Below are 17,932 nucleotides of genomic sequence, written 5' to 3' on the forward strand. Positions count from 1 at the left end.
AGGCATCGGGTGGCAGTACAACCGAGGCAGTAGGCTGGATATTGCCTCGGGTATTTTGGGAACCGAGTTAATAGTCCTCGTCTAGGGTAAAAACATATGCCTTTTCCTTCTTCGCGTGTTTCCCCTGCGTTGCTGCCTCCACTGCCTCCATAACTACGCTGCTTCCTTCTTTGTTGCCTCCAACCACTTCAGACGATGCCTCCATTTAATCGCGCTGAGGGTGGTGCATCTCGCTGCCTCCAACGACGCCGGTGCTCTCTCCATCACTGCTCCCACCGCTACCTCCAACGACCTCGGTGCCTTCATTTTTGTCGCGGTGAGGGTTGTGTATCTCGCTGCCTCCAACGACGTTTCTGCGTTTCTGCTCCCTCTGCCGCCTCCTCCCTCTGTCGCCTCCTCCCTCTACCGCTGCCCCATTCCTTTCTTTCCCTAGCGGCCCCAATCCTTTCTTTCCCTCTCTGTTCCGCCTTCTATTTTCACCTTCCACCTCACCACCATGTACCAACCTTTCTCTTTCTCTCTTCTTCTTCTTCTTGATTTTTGTTTTTCAATTTTATTTTCTTTTTTTTTTTCAGGTTGGGTTGAGTGTGGGAAACGAGAGAATGAGTAAGGTGTCACCGAAGGAGAAGACCACTGGTATATGAAGAACCAGAGAAGCACATCGCAACATCTGGACAATGGCCCGATCCTTCTTACGGTTACGGTTTCTACGGGTTTCCAGGTGGGGATTACCCTTACTACCCTCCCCCGGGACCGTCGTCATCTCCGCCGCGTCCCCATCCAGTGCCGCCGTCTCCTCCTCGCATCTTCACTTGGGATTTTCTCAGCGTCTTCGGTAGCTTCGAGAACAGGTATCCGATTTATCAGTCTCGGTTCGAGTCGAGAGCGAGCAGTCTGGATTCGAAGGAGGTGAGGGAGAGGGAGGGGATTCCCGAATTGGAAGATGAGATGGAGCACGAAGTGTCGAGAGAGGCTCTTGTGAAGGAGAAGGAAGGTAAAAAGGTGGTCTGGGAAAAGGGATCCGCTGGAGTGAGGGATTTCGGGGAAGGGCCTTCGAACACTAAAACGGTCTCGTTGCAGCAGGTGAGTAGCAGCGAGGGGAGTTCCAAGACGGTCTCTGTTTTTATTCTCCATACCCTCTTTGTTGTTGAGTTTGAAACATCATTCAACAAAATGCCTTCCTATGTTATGTGGTTTTGTGCAGTTATCTTGTCCAGAATCTTGCAGATGGTAGCACCTTTGAGGTTACCTTCAGATCCTCCATTTATACAATTTTCTTCTAGGAAAATAAAATTGGCACGAGCATACCGTGGGGAACCTTGGAAAGACTTCAAGACAAATCCAAGCTTCGCTGCTCACGGAGGGTTAAGGCAAGGAGGCAGTCACGAAGCTCCGAGAACAAGTACCTGAGGCCAGGGACTCTTTGGATGTTGTCTGTACTTAAGATGAAATCCTTTCCAGATTCTTGTTATTTCCTATGTGTTTTCTGGGTTCCATTGATCTTTCTGGATTTTTAGTAGTTCCATTTGCTTTAATATTTTTGCCCAATATTACTTTGATTACGATGTGCCTTTAAATTCTTGATCTTGGTTCTTCTGTTTTGGTTAATCGGTTCATGTCTTTACTTTGCTGCTTTTTGGATGAATTGAGTCTTCTTGGAGGAATGGAGGAATATGACCCATTGAAAAAAAAAACCACCTATTGCCTCGATTGACCAACAACCGAGGCCAAATTTTTGGCGAAAAAAAAATAAAACACTCTCTATTGCCTCGGTTGCATTTGAACTGAGACAAAAACATACATCTTTTTGACTCGGTTCTCAACCGAGGCAAAAAGCCTACCACTTTTTACCTCGTCTGTATATACCTCGGTTGTAGAACTGCTGCGGAAAGGCAAAAATAACCGTTGTCGTTTCCTTTTACTGTACTAGTGGGTGTCGATCCCTTATATAGTTGACTCAGATGTTATTGGTGTTTGTGTAACCCACATGAAACTTCTCCTTAATAAACCCAACATATTTGTAGCAAACCAAATTTCACTTATGTTTTTAGTGTTGCTAAGTAGGTTTATTGTCAAGCTTGGATGTGCTCATTTGAAGGTAGGGATAACAATGCAAGGCAGAACATGTGGACTGGCCTAAAACCCATTGTGTACAAGTCTAGGGAAACTTGCATAAGTCCATCAACATTATAGACTCACATTAAACAACACACAATTCTCACAAGCCAAAGTGTGGGCCGACTTGCCTTGCATCAATCCATATTAATTTTTGGGTTAAGTATTTTTTTATTAATTGAACTTAAATGTGAAATCGAAAATTTTCCTTCTCAAAGTTCATATAAAAGTGATCCTATACTTTTGAAACGTGTGGAATACATCTTTCGCCGACCTCAGCTAGGTGGGGAAGGTGCAACCATGGAGGCAACGCTACTGTGGCATCACGAAGAAGGCGGAGGAAGCCCTTGAGATTTTTGTGAATATTCATAAGTAAATTCACAAACAGTGAATATTTCATTCTTATTTTAAAAAGTGTATCACACCTTTTATCAGTTTGGTCGCTACATACCTTATTAAAAAAATATTGTTTAAATTTAAGATGTATTCCACACATTTCTAAAATATATAAATGACAATTACATAAACCTTGAGAAATGGACAAATTTTAATTTTGCATATAAGTTTAAAGATTAAAGACATACTTAATCCTTAATTTTCCTAGTTATTATTTCATTTAAATATTTATTTCATCATTATCATATATTTAATTGTATAACTCTAATATATTTTTCATTGTGTGTTTCCTTAACTTTTTTGCAGTAAATAATAAATTATTATTTTAGTTTTCCTTGTAGTTGTCATATTAACCATAGGTCATTGCTTTTATAATATACTTAAATTTGGAATTAAAATATTACTAAGAACTTTGATGATAACTTTGATTCAATTCTTTTTAAAATTTGTGTAAGTTAGTCCACAAAATTATAGTTATATAGGATAAACTAAACCTATCAACCCACAAGTGTGGATCAACTCATCCCAACTATTTTTTTTAAGATAAATGTAAAACAAGTAATTTTGCTTACATTGTCCTATTAAAAGGCTTTAAAAAGAAATAATATTGATGTCAGATTCTTGACAAGGAAATTATTATGATTTTCTTGATGCAAATTACAAGGAAAATGTGGGTGCAGTTCTCCCTGCACTTTCATAGTCTCATCTGCATCTTCCATATATGTTGAATTACAGCGAGGTCTTAACCGACTTTCGAAAGCTGGTCAACCTTAACTGTATTTAGAAATACAATTAAAGCTTCTAAGCCTCTCAAAACCAGAGGACGAGAGTAAAACTAACGTTTAGTAAACGGAGAAGAGGACCACGAGAACGAATACCACCACAATGACAGACACACACGGAAGAAGCACAAGGGAGGTGGAGGGAGGAAGAACACAATGGAGGAGAAAGGAAGGGAAACCAAGAGGGAGATCAGAGGACATACGTGATGGTGTAGGGTTTCACTATTTTTAAATAGAAGAGAGAAATATGTTAGTCTTTATTCTGTTAGAAGGACAAAAAAGGTGTTAAGAAAAAAGTTAGAGATACAGGACGAGACTACGAAAGTGTAGAGAAAATTGCTCAAAATGTGGATATGATGAAATGCCTTCGTATATGTTTTTATATTGTTTAACATTGCAATTTGTTTTAGGATAGATTTCTAATTTGCGTACTACACATAATATCTTATCGAAGAAGTAATTTTCTTGTTGTAAAGGATAATAGACAAATTCAATATTTTAGAGGAGATTGTCCCACAATACATCATGAGAATATAACTGTTGCTTAAAGTCAAGGTTTCGTAGTTTGAAATCAAGGAAGAATGACGAAGATAACTCTAAATCATACTTACATAAAAACAAAGTTTATTGTAAACATATTGAAATTAAAATTAAGGAAAATGCACTAGTAAAACAAAAGGATTTTAACACCCACATTTGACACCGGTTTAGTTGTAACCGAAGCAAAAACTGGTGTGGTGACTTTTTTTTAATTATCGTAAACGTATATGCCTCAATTCAAAATGAACTGATGCCTAAAACTGACACGGTGACATTTTTGTAATTATCGCAAATTTACATGCCTCGGTTCAAAAAGAACCAATGCCTAAAACTAGTGCAGTAGAATTTTTGTAATTATCACAAAAGTCTACGAACTCGATTGTTTAGAGAACCGAGACATAAAATAACTGATTTTTTTTTTATTTTTTTGAGAGGGTTTAGGCAATGGTTCTTTGTAGAACCGAGACTATAGACCCTTATTACCTCGGTTAAAAAAATAATTGAGGTAATAACATGTGTTTAGGGTTAAATTTCACGAACAAAGACATTTTTAGACATAAGCTTTTCTGTTTGTAGTGTTGCATCGCTGCTCTGTGTTCTTCCATTTTCGTAGCCATCCTCTTCAACTTTTCTTGCATTTTTTTCTTTCATTTTACATTGATTAACTGCTTAGGTATGATTTTCTTTCGTTTTGACTGATTGATTTTGTGCACAAGTGCTCTTCAACTCTTCGAATAGACGCTTTGAGATGTTCATTTCGTTTCATTTCAACCCCAAACTCACCTTCAAGGTTATTTTCGTTTTAAGTTTTTAATGGTTTCATTTGGTTGATTGTTTTTCATATACCATACACATCAAAACATAGGTATAGGTAAAATTGAGGGTATGCTCAAACGGACTCTAAAGAAAATGAAAATTTGTATGAAGAACAAAAAAATCATGAAATCCCCTCACAAAAATTTTCAGCTCAAAATTCAAAGCATAACTATTTTAAATATTTTTTAAAGTTAAAAAAAAACGAAAATTCCTGATAAATGGAAAACAATGTTTTCTGCGTTTGTTTGTGTTTATGGGATTTTATCATATGGTTTATGTGATACAGAAACGATAATTTATTTAAAAAAATATACTTTTAACCGCAATTCTGGTAAAAATTGAAGGAAAAAAATGTCTATTACCTCGGTTCTGGATCCAACCGGGGCAATAGACCTCGGTTCAAACTAGAACTGAGGTAATAGACTCAATTTTTTATTTTTTATTCGCTTTACTACTTCGAATTTTTTGAACCGATGTAAAAAAATCCTGACTTTTTACCTCGGTTGTAGAACCGCTGTCATAAACCCAAACAATCGAGACAATATCCCTTCAGTGATGGTAGAATTGACTATAATAAAAAAAATTGATTAGTAACTATTTTAAATCAAGAATCAAAGGAATTATTTAAAGTCTATACATGAGAATAATTGGATACATGGGCCTTGTTTCAAAACAATACTAACATGACAATTTGCAATGTCCATTGAATCATTTTAAGTTTACGTATTCTTAGAGTGCTAGCCTATGTATTCTATTGTCACTTAGTTACATCGAATTGGAAGTTATTACAACTTATGATTGTAGGAGAGCATTTATTCCTTTATGGAAAACATAAAAATGAGCTGTTTTGCATATTTGATTTACATATAAGAAATAAGTATGGTTTATAAGCAAGTCATATGTTTACATCACTTAAGTATAGTCGATCTCATTAAAGTCGTCGTTCTTGTGCTACTTATTATCTATAAAACTTGTTTTTCTTATAAAATAATAATAAAAGTTATTCTGATTTTATCTTAAATTTTATTTAATATTTAAATTAATAATTAATTAAAAATATTAAAATAAACTAATTAAAATTACTAAACGCTAAGTTGATGACAATGCTTGTAAACACTAATCTATTGATGAAGAAGGAGTCTCAATAATTTCTTTAACATGTGATGTGACATTAGGTGGTCCAATTGATATTGTTTTATGTGTTGAAGAATACTTCCTACGAACCGCATTTTTGTTTTCGTTCCACCATTTTTCTGCTTGATTTTCGGTGAATCTTCGTCTACTGCATCCAAATAATTGAAAAAAAAACAGTATAAAATTATGTCGAAGAAAAAGGACAAAAACAATCTATCTCGGAGACAAAAACAAAAACAAAAATAAAAACATCAATCATTATTTTCTTTTACAGCAAATACGATCAATTACATTATTTAAATGGTTTCAACATGCTATGTCTATCTTCTAGTAATTTAACTATGTATGCAAATTACTTTTAATAGTTCTGTCTAAGCATAATCAGAGAAAAGAGAAAACAATTGTGAAATCAATTGAATAGTGAATTAGATTAACAATTACTTAAAGGTACAATAGAAAATAATAATAAATATATACTTTTTTTTTAAATCCTAGAACTATGAAGAAATTCTTTTCGAACTGAAGCAGATAAAAAAATCAAAATGAAGTAACTAATAACTTAAATAATTTTCAATTTTGACATGGTATAATAATCAAATGAAAACATTAATTAAAAAAAGTAGGAAACATGATCATCCAAGTAATAATCAAATCAAAGTCTTTCATCTTAAATTTATTTTACTCATAAATATATAAAAATATTGTTAAAATATTATATTTTAAGACTAATTTAACTCAAAAAAATTACTAATAAAATATGATTTGGATTTCCTTATATATTTTAAACTAACTTTAGTTGATGAGTAGGATTAGATATTAATGAGTAGTATGATAGCAAATGCACTAATCTATTTAACAAATATCAAATTGTTCAATAACGAGTGATATAATAGATCAAACAAATGATAAATCTCAATTTTAAGTCTAACTCAACTTCACAAAATCGATTTACACTCTGTTTATATACTTAAAACTGACCTAATCATTGTGATATTTCCCAAAATCAACTTATATTTTCATTTGCATGTTACTAATTGAAATCATATATATGGCAAAAGCTATACACAAGTAAATCTATATTTTGCATATAATCGTCTAATTGAATCTTAGAAATATATTCCTATATCGAGATGCATATACAACTATAATTTTATGAAATTGGGGAACTCTATTGAAAAATATATTCCAAAACAAAACTGAAATAAAAATTGAAAGATAAACATACCTGAATTTAACTCGTTTAAAAATTTTGGTACCATCAGGCTGTAACATGAGAATCACATAAACTCCATGAGCAAATTTTTCAATAACTTGTACTTCTCCCTGGTTTCCTGGTGGTGAAGATCTTGAACAATCTTCGGAGTTTTCTAAATTCATTTGTGCACCAATACATTCATGGAAGACATGATCTTGTTCCTGAGATTCATCAACTCCGGCAACCTCAGCATTATCTAGTCTATGATCATCTAACAATTCAGAAATGTCACTAGATGAGGAAAGTGTACGATCCTTTTGGTTTTCAATTTCTTGCTTTGATCCATCACTTTCTTTGATAGAGTTTCCTCTATTTTCACAATGGATAACTTCTATGACATGAACGATTTCATCTAGTTTGTGTTCATGCATTTCGGAAGTGATGGAATCTGAACTAGGTATATTTTGTTGTGTTGACTCCAATTTTGATTTATCTGTTTCTTCATGCAAATTTTGTTTATCATGATCCACATTTTGTTGCTCATGTTTTAAGTTTGATTTTTTGCTTTGTTCAAGTTCATCTTGACAAGGTTTGGCTTCTGTTGCAGCCACTTTATCTTCAGCGTGGAATTTGGAAGAGTCGTTATTCGAGGTAGGTATTTCAGGTGCAACTTTTGGTTTAGTCTTCGAGTTTGGTGATGAAGATGTTTCAGATTCTGAAGTTTCTTTAAGAAAATCTTTTACTCGAATAAGTACATCTTTCAAATGCCGACTTTCTGAAATTTCTCCAGGCAATTTGTCAGTCACTTCCTTCATCTACATAAAACCAAAGACAAGAAATTTAGATAACGTCAATGAATAATATACTACTACTAATAATAACATATAAATATTCTTTTATAATTTATTTTTCATTATACATATTTTCCTTCTTAGGGGGCAGGTTGATGTCATAAACAGGGATTCGAATAGAAATTTTGGGACCAAAAGCTTTCATGAAAATTTAATATAATATGAATTATCAATTCTTATTTTATGTCATATCCTCTTTTGCATACTAAAATAATACCAAGTGCATGTGTTCTCTTTGATTTCTGATGAGATTTACCAATTTCTTAATTATTCAATTGAAATTCTCATTCCCTCTGTGAATTGAAATTCTCAGAAAATTGTTTTTCTCTGATAATTGTTCCAAACGGATGATTAGAAAGGAGTAATGATTTCTGCCAAATCATCTTTGTTCATACAGCATTGTACAATTAGTATAGGTTTAAAAAAAAATTGACTAGAGGTATGATACCTTTCTCTAGGACTAGCAAGTTTATAGGTTTCTTAAGTGGCAAAATTCAGTCAACAATGATCTTTATGGAGTGCTTAACAACTTGATTTTCCTTAATTTTGATCATAATCCCTTTCCAATGCAAGAGCAAGTATTAAATTTAAAGGAAAAACAGTCAATAAAGGACATGGAAAGCAACAACTTAGAATCATCATGAGAATTTATCATTTAGATCAAGCCGCAGGCAAGGATTCTCCGAGGTGACACATTTATTGTAGGAGTGAAAATTAGTTAAAACAAATAGATATCTGGGACTCAATTTTGCTTCTGCTCAAAAACAAAGGTATTTTCGATTGAAAAAATAAAATATTAAATATGTTTTTGTTCATAAATTATCATATAATTTTGATTTTCGTTTTTCTTTCAAACTTTGCTTTATTTTTATCTTTTTTCTTTTATAAAGTCACATATTTATTTCTTTATGATTAACGCTGTTAATTTTTCTTCTGATATGATAAACGGGTGTCACGTTAATTACAATTTGTTTAAGAGACGTATATTCTGTCTTAGGTTAGCAAGATAGCTTAGTGACAAATGTTGTGCCACTTCCATATATGGTTGGCAAGATAGCTCAGTAACAAAAGATGTGTCATGTCTCCAGCTCAGTAAGGTTGGCAAGATATGTATAGTGTTTCCTCATGTCAACAAGATATTCAAATAGGAAGATAAGACATTAGGATAGTTCGATAAAGTGCATAGAAAACTGAAATCGCTCGGTTGAAAGTCTAAAGAACTTAGTAAGATGTTATCTAGACTGCCCACCAAGGTATCTGAATTCTCAATAGACCTTACTAAGGTATTTGGATTCCTCACTGAGCTATCTAAGTTCTTAATGCACCTTACCGGGCTATCTAAACTTTCGGAACTATCTAAGTTTCTATTCACCATAATAGGGTACTTGGACTTCCCACCTAGCTATCCAAATGTCTTGTCAACCTAAAGACAAAATAAACATGTTTCCCCGACATTACCAAGCTAGGAACATAGCACACCTCTTTGTCATCGAGCTATCTTATTGATTTACTTAGAGACACAATACACGTGTCTTAAAAGGTGACATACTATTTGTCACGTTAAAAAAAAGCTAATAGTATTAATCAATAGAGGATTAAATTTGTGACTTTCTAAAATGAGAAAGAAACCTAAAATAGCACAAAGTTTGAAAAATAAATGAAAACCTAAGTTTGATAATTTAAGAAAAAAAACATATTTAAAAAAAAATACCTTTCAACATGAAGCAAAGGATTTGCTTGAGCGAAATTTCAAAATATATGATTAGTTGGCCGCCAATTAAATGGAGTTTTGTCTTGTCTTTTAGCAGATGACGAAGAGAGATTATGAGAGAAGAGCACCAGAGAGGACAAGAAGGCTTTGGATGAACCGGAAAGAAAATTCAAAACTCACTCTTTTACTTTTAAACTGATTCTTGTGCAAAAGAGATAATCATTATTACCATGGCCAAGGTGGTTGATCTTGTTGTATAGGAATTGAATGTAATATTTTCAAACTCTTTGTATTATATATATATATATATATATATATATATATATATATATATATATATATATATATATATATATATATATATATAGATATATAACCTAGAATCCTAATTGTAGTCAAAGTGTTAATACAAGCTAACAATTATATTCAAACTAATTGCCTTTAGTTTAGTAGAAAAATTGTAAAGATATATATATTTTAAGCTTGTCTCACTTTTATATTATTTATTCTTTTTATATATGTTAATACATTGACCTACAATCCTAAAATATAGAAAGTAGATACCTGAGATATAGTAGATTCAACAAATTCTTTCGTTACTCTGTGATTAGAATATTCCACTGCAGCAAGGGCAGAAGCTTCCGTAGCCTTTTTGTTAAGCCTTTTGATTTCCAAATCTTGCATGTCACTTTTGTCCTTTAAACTTTGAATCTGAACACAGAATATCCTAAACTTGTTAGAAAGGACAAAGTACATTTTGCAGCAACAAGACATACAACAAAATCGAAGTTACCTGTTTCTGTAACTTTGCAACTTCTTGATTCAAAATATCATTTGTCCTTCTTAAACTCTCGTTAATACTTCCATAAAACCTAGGGCTAGCAGGGCGAGCAGCGCTTTGTCTCACTGTGTTTGTAAATTTGGGCCCCGGACTGGTATTTGGTGTCGGAGTTTGCGTCGGAGTTTGCGGCGGAGTTTGTGTCGGAGTTTGTGGCGGACTAAGAGGTATTATAGGCTTTAAAATAGTTTGAATAGAACTAAGTGAAGTTGGAAATGCAACATCTTTCAATTGTGTAAGAGATGGAACAAGGGAAGCTCGTACAAAGGAAGTAGAATCACCATTATCTTCAGGGTTATTATTCTTTATTTCAAGGTATTTCACTGGTTCAGTTATAGGAGCCAAGAGAATTCTTGAGGGTCTTATTGCTGCTTGGTTTGATTTTTCCTTTTCATTTATGAAGTTATTAGTAGCAGTGGTAGTAGTGGTAGTAGGCTTTTTGTCTAACTTGGAAGAACCATTTTCATCAAAAACTTTGAGCTTAACATAACAATTATCACACACACGATGAAGTTTTTCTGGTGTTGCAGTCAATGCTGCTTTGAATGCTCTTTTAGTACTACACGCATGACAAAATACCAAACCACAGTGGTGACAATTGTGCCTTTTTCTTGTTAAACCAAACGCTTGTCGACAACCAGAGCAAAGTGTTTGATCAGCTCCAGAGACCCATTTATGGATGCATACACATGATGTGAAGTTAGAGCCACATGAGATGTTTTCTATAGTCCTATCTTTCATGGCTATAACCAATGTAGGAGATTTCCTATCTTCAACATCTCCATGCCCTAATCTTCCATTGGCACCCTTTCCCCATGTATATAGTTCACCTTTCTTTGTCAAGGCAACAACATGATGTGCTCCACATGATATTTCCTCAACAATCTCACACAGCAACTTATCTTGGACTAAAGTAGGTATTTTTCCAGCTGACACAGGATTTCCCAATTGCCCATGTTCAGTTCCTCCCATTGCAAATACATGACCAGAAGTAGTTAAAGCAACAGTCATTGTGTGCCCACATGCAACTTGGTGAAAGTTATATCCCGTAAGTGGAGCAACACGAGTAGGTTGAAGGTATGTTTCTGTGTTTCCATGACCCAGACAATGTTTATCTCCATTACCCCATGTGAAAAGCTTCCCAGATGAAGCATTTGAACCAGATTGAAATTCAACCTCCATAATAGCTGCTGTGTGCCAAACTCCACATGCAACCTTTATAGTCTTTAGACCACTCAAAAGTTTCACTTCTTTTGGATAACACACACTCTCTTGATCTCCATGACCCAAGACACCAAATGCACCGTCACCAAAGGTAAAAAGTTTTCCATCTGAGGTTGCCAATGCCGAATGCCATGAGCCACAAGCAACACACACAACTTCAACTCCTTCTAAAGGGCCATTGACCATTTTTGGCATCCAATGGCTAGCCTCAGAACCATGTCCAAGAAGTCCAACATTATGTTCTCCATCACCCCATGTATAAAGTTCATAGCATTTAGATATAACTCCTGTGTGATACTCTCCGCATGCAACAAAGTCAAACTCAGTACCTTCAAGAAACTTAACTTCACGTGGGGAGACAAAATCGTTGTCAATTCCATGACCAAGCCTTCCCCCTGAGTCTTTTCCCCATGTAAAAACATTCCCTTGCTTAGTTACTACAGCAATGTGGTGTGCACCAGTTGCAATGTGGCAAACATCTAGAATAACATTTGACTCTAATGGCTTAGGAATCAACACATCTATCTGAGAAGGAATTTGAGTTCCAATCCCATCAGGTGAAACCCCATTTGAGAAAAACTTACCCCATATGTACACATCACGAAATGAGTCTAGGTCATCTAGTTCAGTTCCACCACAAGAATTACTAGGTACAGTTGAGGTACTTACCCTAATGCCATCTCCAACACTACTTGTTCTTGGTTGCATGTTTGCACATTTCTAACCCCACTTTTGAGCTTACAAATTCAATGCAGACTTGGTAGAAATTGAATCAACAAAGTCCTTATCAAGATGATCAATGTCCAAATTTAACTCCAGTATTGTAGCTAATGGACAAGCATTCTCAATCTATATAACCTTGGAAACTGGTATATCTCTGGCTCATATAGTCCCTGGTTTCACAAAAATAACACTATAAAAAGTCATTCCATAAGACTAGTTCAAGCAAATGAAGAACTATAATAAAATGAATGACATTCAACTTTTAAATGAATGTGATACGTTGAAATGCATGGAGTGGTGCCTTCTTTTTGCATTGAGAAAATGTCTCTGAAAGATTGTTAATATGACCATAATAAGTCTCTTCAAGAATATAATGACAAAGAACTACTACATTAAAATTATATGTTCCTTAATTTACCATGGACATATACCTTTCTCCTTTGACTCTGCATGTCTAATGTTCAACGTAAATTTAGTTTTCTAGTAAACTATCATTTTGATTGTTTAATACAAAAATTTCTACTTTTTTTCCTCGCTTATTGATTAACCAAGGGTGTCTCTATATAAAGGATTGAGTGCATTCAATAAATAGTTGAAATTGAAATTAGATTATAATTAGTTTTCAACAAAAGTGTAAATCATCTTTAATGAAAGAGGTAAACAATTACTTCCACACAATCTTCTAAACCTATTTTACAATGGCAATGCATATTTTTTGTTTGATTTTCTATTGCTAAAGAATGGAACAATTTGAGCTACCTATATAAATATCAAGTGAAGTAAAATGGCTAAAGCTTTGTAAAATTAACCTATATAAAAACCAAGGCACTTCTGCATTTTTTCCTTACAACGTGAAACCCAAAAAAATGATTTTTATCTACCCTTAGAGCAATGCCCCACTTAATCAAAGCAAAAGCATGTATAATAATTTCAATTGAAATTTTGTGCGATTCAATTGACTTCATGAAAAGAATCTAGCATGTAAGAAACTTAGCATAATAGACATAAGTTTCATAATTTAAAGATAGTTTCAGTGGAACTAACATGTTCAACATCATGCTCGGGATTCCGATATTAGCCACATTCCCATTTGAAAAACGGAATGGAAACTGAAAGACAAAAACACAAGAGACAATAATAGAATCACATGGATTTTCATTGCCCAAACTTCATAGATCCTAAATCAATTCGCTTCCACTCTCAAAAAAATTAGCTCCAATGTCTTGATGAAAGTGGTGAAGGACGACTATGAATCTTCGAAGCTCGAAGAACTATATAACGGGTGTGGGTATAATTAGAATCTTTCATGCACAAAAAAAATCATGGATTTTGTTGTTAAAAACAGAAAAAGGGTTATGGAATTGTAGCATTGAGTGAAAAGGGGTTGTGAATTGTTTTAGCGAAAAAGGTCATCGGAAAAGAATTACAGATCATGAAGGAAAAGATGATGCGAAAGGAAAGGAAAGGCATGGTCAAATTTTACATTGCTATATGCAAATAATAAAGTAGTGATTAAAGATTGGGCACAACTCTTACATACCGACTATGATATTAACTTCATTTTTAAATTAGACATGTATACACGTGCATGCACTCCCAAAATAATTATAGTCATTGTCTTTGTAAAAATATGATCATTTTATACTTATATCTCATAATTTATAAAAAAAATTAAATTGAACGTTCACTATAATCACTAATCATTATGTAGTCACCGGAAATAAATCCTTTCATGAGAGAGTAATTAAAGAAACAAAAAGTAAGTACTTGAATTTATTGAGATGATAAGGATTAAATAACTCAAGAAAACATTATAAGAAAATCGTGTTTCGTGGAGAATAGAAAAAAATTATTAATAATTCAAGTTTATTGACTAAACGACAAAAAACTTGTTAGTTTAAAGGTCATCGATAAATTTTATCAATGATCACAAAAATCTGTTGATTAAACTTGCGATTTGCATTTTCGGTCCTATACTCATGAGGTCAAAATATATATGTTTTAGTTATTTTAAAAGTGAGGCCTATAGAGTTATAAATAATTTAAAAAATGTTATCATATTATTGAAAGGTTATACCCTAAGTGTCAAAATATAGGTTTCGATTCTAGGTAAATCGAAGTTATACTTAACTACATATTATAACTTTGAGAATTTTTACAACTTACGAAAGGTCTTGTTATGTAGTATTACTTTATTTTTCTTATCTTTTGTTGAACTTTTGTGCTTTTGTCCATTATAACCTCGTTAAGATTTGTTTTCGTCTTCATTATGGTTTATTTTCTTTCTTATTTCTCATTTATCTATTCCTTTCGTCTTATTTTTCTCTTACTTCTCCTAATGTTGTTTTTCTTCTTGTTTAGGTGTCGTCATTGTATTTTGATGACCATTTCGTGTTTTGGACGTCACAACATTATTGTTGTCTTGGTTGTTGGTTTGTGTTTAAATGATTAATCTTGATCTCTTTGTTCTTGCTCTCACTCTGGTTGTTGTTGTTGATATCCCTCGCTCGCATTTAATCAAAATCCTACTTATATTTTTTTTAATAGTTTTTATCTTTCAATTGATACTAACTCACGAAATCACGCCACCCAAAAATCCCAAGTCGCGCTTCCATGACCACAACCACAAAGCTCCGCACCTCCATCATCTCACCAGCAACCTCAACCTGCAAAGACAACTAGAGAAGCAAAGACACCTAATCGCGTCTCTCCGACAGAGATCCAATCCTGGATTCCCTAGACGAAAACCCACCCTCGAGCAACCTCCGCCGCCATGCCGAAACCGAGGTTCCCATAAGACCAACGCATCTGTACACGAGCCTTGAGGAATCCATAGCCACATGGTCAGCCTCAACGCCGTCATTTCAACTCGCCACGCGCCCTAGTTGCTGCTACTATTCTTCCCCTTCCTCGTCAGAAATTGAACCCGCCACAACCCCAGAAGAAGAAGAAATCACGAGGAAGCTCAAAAGCCCACTACAGAACATAATCGAGGAAGCACTTCTCTCTCTAAGAAAACTCACCCGAGTGAGAGAAGAACGTTCAGGTGAATGCTTTGGCTTCATTGGTGAACCTTTCTCTAGAGAAGAGTAACAAAGTGAAGATCGTGCGGTCGGGGATGGTACCACTGCTGATTGAGATTTTGAAATTCAGATCCCCTGAGGCGTAGGAACATTGGCGCATTGTTCAGTTTTTCCTTCCAGAATATTTTAAGGAATTCAATTTACCCTCTCTCAATCACACGGTACCCATAAAATAATCTCTTTCTTATTTCCCAGCTACTTCCTCCCTACAACTTTTGAACATAACCAGCAAAAAAAGAGGAGAAAGAAGAAGAACGCTCAACACGTTGCCCCAAGCCACCAGAAATGTGCAAGATAGAAGATCAAAACGAAGGAGAAGAAGAAAACGACCAAGGGTTGCCATGTAATAGAATATTTTGACATCAGCGTATTAATTATACAACACGTCAGCACCAACTAACATCGTTTGTGATAACTTAACGGTTATGGCAAAATTGGCTCAATTTTACAAATATTTAGACCCAATTAAGATATTTTGCAAATATATGGACCCAATTGAGACAATTGGAAATATGAGGATCCACTTAATATTCCTAAATAAATACAAGGATCATCCGAGGGATTAAACCTAAAAGGTATTACTAATTTATATATTAAACATTTGATTTTATTATTAAATATCAATAAAATATATTAAAATATTAAATAGTCACCGGAAACAAGTAAAAAAATTTAAATAAATCCTTCCATGAGAGAGTAAAACTCAAGAAAAAACTATAAAAAAAACCGTGTTTCGTGGACAATAAAAAAATTAATAATTCAAGTTTATTGAGAATTATCGACTACAAAAAATTTGTTAGTATAAAGGTTATTCATAAATTTTAACAATGAATTGAAAAATATGTCAATTAAATATGTGATTTGCGGTTCTATACTCACGAGGTCAAGGTATTGGTTTGAGTTATCTTAAAACTGAAACTTATAACTATACAAATAGTTTAAAAAATGTCATCATATTTTTTAAAGGTTGTACCATGTTAAAGTATAGGTTTTAATTCTAAGTTAAGTCCAAGCTATACCCAACTACGTATGATAAATTTGTGAAGTCTTATAACTTGTGAAAGGTCTTGTTGCATACTATTACTTTATTCTTCTCTTCCTTTGTTAGAAATTTTTTGTTTTCGTCCATTACAATTTTTGTTGAGATTTATTTTTGTCTTTATTATGGGTTATTTTCTTTCTCATTTTTCATTTATCTATTCCTTTTATTCTTATTTTTCTCTTCTTTCTCAATAACTTTGTTTTTTATTCTTGTTTAGGTGTCGTCATTTTAGTAGTTATTTTGCGTTTGGGATCCCAACCACAACATTATTATTGTCTTATTGTCTTAATTGTTGGTTTCTGTTTGAACAATTAATCTTGGTCTCTTTGTTCTTATTCTCACTCTCATTGTTATTATTGATATCACTCATCTTTAATCAAAATCCTACTTTTATTTTTTTATTTTTTAATCATTTATTGTCTTAGTCACTGAAATTTATACTTCTAATTTTTTTTTTACAATGTATTTCGGTTGTAAAACTAGAATATAATAGTAAAAGAAATTGATGTCAAATCCTTTTGCTGCATGAAAATTATTTAGTTAGATAATATTGAATCTTTTTTAATCCTATTTAATCATCAAATCAAACATATTAAATTTTTTATTCCTTCAAATTAATCATAATCATTTACAAATATTTCACTCCTAGTGTATTTCTACCTTCTTATTCCTTGTTCAAGCAGTCTAATTTTTCACTTTATTTCCTTTTTTATTTAATTTTTTAATCTCATGTTTCTCTCGTTGTTTCCATTGATAGAATATTAAGAAGAAAAAGAAAAGGAAAGCATAGAAGGTAAAAGAAATTAAAAAAAAAGTCCAAATAATAAAACCTATGATATATATATATATATATATATATATATATATATATATATATATATATATATATATTAAAAAATATACAAAAAATCTTAAAAGTATAATTATTATTATGTGAATCTATATTAAAATTAAATATATTAAATATTTTCAATATAAAAATTTATAAATTGTTATCGTTATAAAAAGTATTACTAATTTATGTATTAAACATTTGATTTCATTAATAAATATTAATAAAATATATTAAAATATTAAATACGGAAATGTGTCGGACACACATTGAAATACCAGTTTATCATTGAAGGAGACAAATACTCATTCAAGAGTTTTTAATCTAAAAGAAAGTCATATTTGTTTATTATTCTTTTTACTAATAATAAGATTTATAATCAATTAAATCGGAGAGTTAATTGATTAAAGAAATATAATATACATTAAAATTATTATTTTTATTAAAATATTATAAATAATTAAATATAAAAATGTAATTAATACTTCAATACTTATAAATATATTTTATTATATTATAATAAAATGAGTATATTAAAATAGTTAATAAAATAAATTTAATATTTTTGTTAATATGTGTTTTAAATAAATTTTCTCTCATTTGTTTTCATTTTTCAATATCTATTTGTTAATCCAAATAATCTAGCTTTT

At 32.7% G+C, this 17,932-nt stretch overlaps 1 protein-coding gene across 1 annotated transcript; it reads right to left on the minus strand.

The window, feature by feature from the left end:
* Positions 1 to 5,765: 5,765 nt before the first annotated feature.
* LOC124841593 (PH, RCC1 and FYVE domains-containing protein 1-like) lies at positions 5,766 to 15,188 on the minus strand. Its single transcript, XM_088101215.1, has 7 exons — positions 15,078 to 15,188; positions 14,902 to 14,991; positions 10,334 to 12,322; positions 10,105 to 10,251; positions 7,650 to 7,793; positions 7,009 to 7,292; positions 5,766 to 5,931 (listed from the first exon to the last, which is right to left on the minus strand). The coding sequence occupies exons 1-7, from the start codon at positions 15,186 to 15,188 to the stop codon at positions 5,766 to 5,768; spliced, it is 2,931 nt and encodes a 976-aa protein (XP_087957341.1).
* Between the last annotated feature and the right edge of the window lie 2,744 nt (positions 15,189 to 17,932).

The sequence above is a fragment of the Vigna umbellata genome, chromosome 11 (assembly GCF_029865625.1).
Source record: "Vigna umbellata cultivar VRB3 chromosome 11, Vumbellata_1.0, whole genome shotgun sequence".
In the NCBI taxonomy this organism is placed as follows: Eukaryota; Viridiplantae; Streptophyta; class Magnoliopsida; order Fabales; family Fabaceae; genus Vigna; species Vigna umbellata.